The following is a 5,648-nucleotide window of genomic DNA, read 5'->3' as shown; positions in this document are numbered from 1 at the left end:
CGCTCACATTCACACAATCACTCATCGACAGAATCTGTTGTTAACGCACACGCAGATTGAAACAGGTTCAAGTCATTACACACATCCCAACCTACCTCCCTCACACATGGCATGAGTTCACCAACCAGAACATGATTACATCGTGAAGATATTGGTGTTAGTTCAACAATCAAAACATGACATGATTACATCGTGAAGATATTGGTGTTGGTTCAACAATCAAAAGATGACATGATTACATCGTGAAGATATTGGTGTTGGTTCAACAATCAAAACATGACATGATTACATCGTGAAGATATTGGTGTTGGTTCGACAATCAAAATATGACATGATTACATCGTGAAGATATTGGTGTTGATTCAACAATCAAAACATGACATGATTACATCGTGAAGATATTGGTGTTAGTTCAACAATCAAACATGGCATGATTATATCGTGAAGCATGGCATGATTACATCGTGAAGATATTAGTGTTGGTTCAACAATCAAAATATGACATGATTACATCGTGAAGATATTAGTGTTGGTTCAACAATCAAAATATGACATGATTACATCGTGAAGATATTGGTGTTGATTCCACAATCAGAACATGACATGATTACATCGTGAAGATATTGGTGTTGATTCAACAATCAAAACATGACATGATTACATCGTGAAGATATTGGTGTTGGTTCAACAATCAAAACATGACATGATTACATCGTGAAGATATTGGTGTTGGTTCAACAATCAAAACATGACATGATTACATCGTGAAGATATTGGTGTTGGTTCAACAATCAAAACATGACATGATTACATCGTAAAGATATTGGTGTTGGTTCAACAAAAAACATGACATGATTACATCGTAAAGATATTGGTGTTGGTTCAACAATCAAAACATGACATGATTACATCGTGAAGATATTGGTGTTGATTCAACAATCAAAACATGACATGATTACATCGTGAAGATATTAGGTGTTAGTTCAACAATGAAAACATGGCATGATTACATGACGTGATTACATCGTGAAGATATTAGTGTTAGTTCAACAATGAAAACATGGCATGATTACATCGTGAAGATATTGGTACCATGAAGTTGGAACGTAATAGTTCTATAGATCAGGTCACACACAAATACTAGCACCGCTCTTAAACCCTTCCCTCTCCACCCCATCCCCAGTCTAACATGTTCAACCCCTACCCCCACACACAGTCTAACAAGTCGAATAACCCCTCCCCACCCCCCCAACCCAATCACCACCCCAACGTCACACACACACACACACACACACACACACACACACACATACACAGAGTATAACATGTCGAACTGCCCCTCCACCGCAAACCCACAGTCTAACAAACCAAACACCCTCCTCATCCTCCCCCCCTCCCTGCATACCCCCCCCCCCATCCCCCCACCCCGCACAGTCTAACAAGCCGAACAGGGTGTGGCACAGTGCAGACTCTGGTTCCAGCGGGTTGTCAGCTGTTGAGGGGTCAGGTCTGGCATCGACAGCATTCCGTCCTGACACAGGCTGAAGCACTGCCACCGGGAGTCCTGCAACACACACATAGAGCGTGACACACACACACACAGACACATAGCGTGACACACACACACACAGACACAACACACACACACACACACAACGCACACACACACACAGACACAACACACACACACAGAGCGTGACACACACACACACACACACACACAGAGCGTGACACACACACACACACAGCGTCACACACACATACACACACAGAGCGTCACACACACACACACACACACACAGAGCGTGACACACACACAGAGCGTGACACACACACAGAACGTGACACACACACAGAACGTGACACACACACACATAAACAGAGCGTGACACACACACACACACACAGAGCGTGACACACACACACAGCGTGACACACACACAGAGCGTGACACACACACAGAGCGTGACACACACACACACAGCGTGACACACACAGAGCGTCACACACAAACAGAGCATGACACACACACACACAGCGTGACACACACACAGAGCGTGACACACACACACACAGAACGTGACACACACACACAGAACGTGACACACACACACACACAGAGCCTCACACACACACACACACACACACAGAGCGTGACACACACACACACACAGAACGTGACACACACACACAGCGTGACACACACACACACACACAGAGCGTCACACACACAGAGCGTCACACACACAGAACGTGACACACACACAGAGCGTCACACACACAGAGCGTCACACACACAGAGCGTGACACACACAGAACGTGACACACACAGAGCGTCACACACACAGAGCGTGACACACACACACACACAGAACGTGACACACACACACAGCGTGACACACACACACACACACAGAGCGTCACACACACAGAGCGTCACACACACAGAACGTGACACACACACAGAGCGTCACACACACAGAACGTGACACACACACAGAGCGTCACACACACAGAGCGTCACACACACACACACAGAGCGTCACACACACAGAGCGTCACACACACAGAGCGTCACACACACAGAACGTGACACACACACACACAGAGCGTCACACACACAGAGCGTCACACACACACACACACAGAGCGTCACACACACAGAGCGTCACACACACAGAGCGTCACACACACATAACGTGACACACACACACAGAGCGTCACACACACAGAACGTGACACACACACACACAGAGCGTCACACACACAGAGCGTCACACACACAGAGCGTCACACACACAGAACGTGACACACACACAGAGCGTCACACACACACAGAACGTGACACACACACACAGAGCGTCACACACACAGAGCATCACACACACAGAGCGTCACACACACAGCGTTACATACACGCACACACACACATACACACACACACACACACGCACACAGAGCGTGACACACACACACACACACGTGTGATAGTCTGTCGTGAACCAACAATGTCCAAAGTATCAGAGCTGTACAGTACCATCACAGCCACTGAACACCAAAACTACCAAGGTAGAGGAGGAAGGAAAATAGATAGATAGATAGATAGATAGATAGAGACAGACAGACAGACAGACAGACAGACAGAGTCAGTTCTATCAAGGGAGGCAACATCTACACAAATGTGATCAGGATGGTGGCATCGAGCGAGAACAGAAAGACCGAGGAAAATATCTGGGAGCCCTCCCCCCCCCCTCCTCCTCCTCCTCTCCATCCCGCCTCCAAAATCAACAACAACAGCATCACAAAAAAACTACAACAAAAACAACACAAAAAACTAACCAACAAAACAATCCCCTCGAACTCCACAACCCCCCCCCCCAAAAAAAAACAAAAACACCTCCCCCCCAAAAAACAACAACAAACCCCCACAAAAAAAACGACAACAACAAAAAAAAACCCCAAAACAAACCGCACAAAAGCTCCCCCAAAACAACAACAACAACAACAACAACAAAACAAAAACAACCAACGAACCAACAAACAACCCCCCCCCCCCCCCCCCCTAAAATTAAACAAAAAGCAGCTAACCATCTAAACACGAAACGACAGCAAAACAAAGAAAGTAATAATTTACATGATTTGTGAAATATCAACTTTCTCCCCACACAATACAGTAACGTCACGCACGTCTACATCAACACAGTAAACAGTGAAGACAAACAGGAAACAGATAATAAAATAAACAAATTTAGAAAATAAGAAAATGAAACAAATAGGTGTCGTGTTCGACTCGACAGCGCTTAAGATTTCGCCTGAAAAAACAAACAAACAAACAAACAAAAAAAACCCCCAACAACAGTGAATGACAAACTGTCGTTACAGCTATATTTATCCACATATGAATGTTGTGCGTGGTGTGCATACGCGCGCGAGCTAAGCTGCTCTGGGTCATGATGGAACACACGGCATGCTGATCTGGAATCTGTTTCTCCTATCCTTGGTGTCATAACTGGAAAGCCCCTTTGTTACCCACCATCAAAGAGAATCCTAGTGGGATTAACCATTGCTAAGATAGATGCATAGGGCTTGTCGCTTCCTTTTATTTTTTTCTCTCATGCTTTCCCCAGATTTCGTAATGGTTTAAAAAACAAACAAGCCAAAAAAACAAAAACAAAACAAAACAAAACAAAAACCAAACCAAAAAAAACCACCCCCCCCCCAAAAAAAAACCCCCCAAAAAACCCCACCAAAAACAAAACAAACCAAACAAACAAAAACATAAAAACAACAACAAACAAACAAAAAACAACAACAAACAACAACAACAACACACACAACAACAACAACAAACAAACACAACATGGTGGAGAAAAGAAGTAATCATCCATCATAACATATGTACTTCAAAACGTATCATTATCATTATGCACATTATCATTACTTTATACACACAGCAGTGGGGTGTTATATTCTATTGTATAACGTAAATGCAGCGATATCCACATTGCATGCATTTATCCCGAACTCGCACTGATAATGTACAACAGTTTTATTTCGAGACCAGAGAATCTTCAACAGCCGAGCGGTAAAAAAAGAAGAAGAAGAAAAACAAGAGAGGCAAGGCTTTCAAGACTCACTTGTGATACACTTTAAAAAAAAATCCAAGCTTTTTATGTATTGACTATAATTTCAAAATGTAATGTTTAAGATGAGAAAGATCAGTTTAAAGCAAATTAAGTCCCCTAGCATTAATTACAGAGTAATTTCCCTTTTTTACTATCTGCACCAAAACGTTTGCAAAATAAAACTTCCATGCTTAGCAAAAGAAGTTCCGGTTTGAACAAAAAATGATAATAATGACTGCTCTTGTTGTTGGGTCAGAATATCAGATCAAAGTGCCAAGCTTAGAGAATACAAAAAATATAAATATAACAGTAAATGCAGTTTGCATATAATTAGGCTTCATTTAAAAAAAAAATTTGAGCCCATCCCAGAGGTGCAATATTGTTTTAAACAAGATGACTGGAAAGAACTGAATTTTTCCTATTTTTATGCCTAATTTGGTGTCAACTGACAGAGTATTTGCAGAGAAAATGTCAATGTTAAAGTTTACCACGGACACACAGACACACACACAGACAACCGAACACCGGGTTAAAACACAGACTCACTTTGTTTACACAAAAAAGGAAGCCTACATATATATGACCCTCTTTCGTGAAATTCAACACACTCTGCCCGTGTGTTTTCTGCGGGTTAACAGAATGCAAAGAGGAAAAAAGACGATTTTACCGACATATGACACCGTTTCACTGAGTTCAGGATCGCTGGAACTGACAGTGTACGAGCATTTGCCCGTGTCATATGAAGTGCAGCTCAACCAACTCTCTCTCTCTCTCCCTCTCTCTCTCTCTCTCTCTCCCTCTCTCTCTGTCTCCCTCTACCCCCCCTCTCTCTCCCTTCCTGTCTCCCTCTCCCCCTCTCTCTCCCTCTCTCGCCCCCCCCCCCCTCTCTCTCTCTCTGTGACTGTTCATCCATTCATTCTTCTATCTTTCTGACACCCCCCCCCCCCCATCCCTCTCTGAAGATTATCAAAGCCAGCTGAGTTTAAAAAACAACAACAACAAATACATGGTTGTTTCTCCCCA

At 43.4% G+C, this 5,648-nt stretch overlaps 1 protein-coding gene across 1 annotated transcript in view; it reads right to left on the bottom strand.

Annotated features, from left to right (window-relative positions):
- Positions 1-1,435: 1,435 nt before the first annotated feature.
- The window catches only part of LOC143296237 (UDP-GalNAc:beta-1,3-N-acetylgalactosaminyltransferase 2-like), a 255,139-nt gene continuing 250,926 nt past the window's right edge, over positions 1,436-5,648 (bottom strand). The window contains exon 12 of the mRNA XM_076608070.1: positions 1,436-1,564. Coding sequence (XP_076464185.1) covers positions 1,436-1,564 — 129 coding nt within the window. The remainder of the gene's footprint in view (positions 1,565-5,648) is intronic.

The sequence above is a fragment of the Babylonia areolata genome, chromosome 21, assembly GCF_041734735.1.
Source record: "Babylonia areolata isolate BAREFJ2019XMU chromosome 21, ASM4173473v1, whole genome shotgun sequence".
In the NCBI taxonomy this organism is placed as follows: domain Eukaryota; kingdom Metazoa; phylum Mollusca; class Gastropoda; order Neogastropoda; family Buccinidae; genus Babylonia; species Babylonia areolata.
This window is presented reverse-complemented; position numbering and strand designations above follow the sequence as displayed.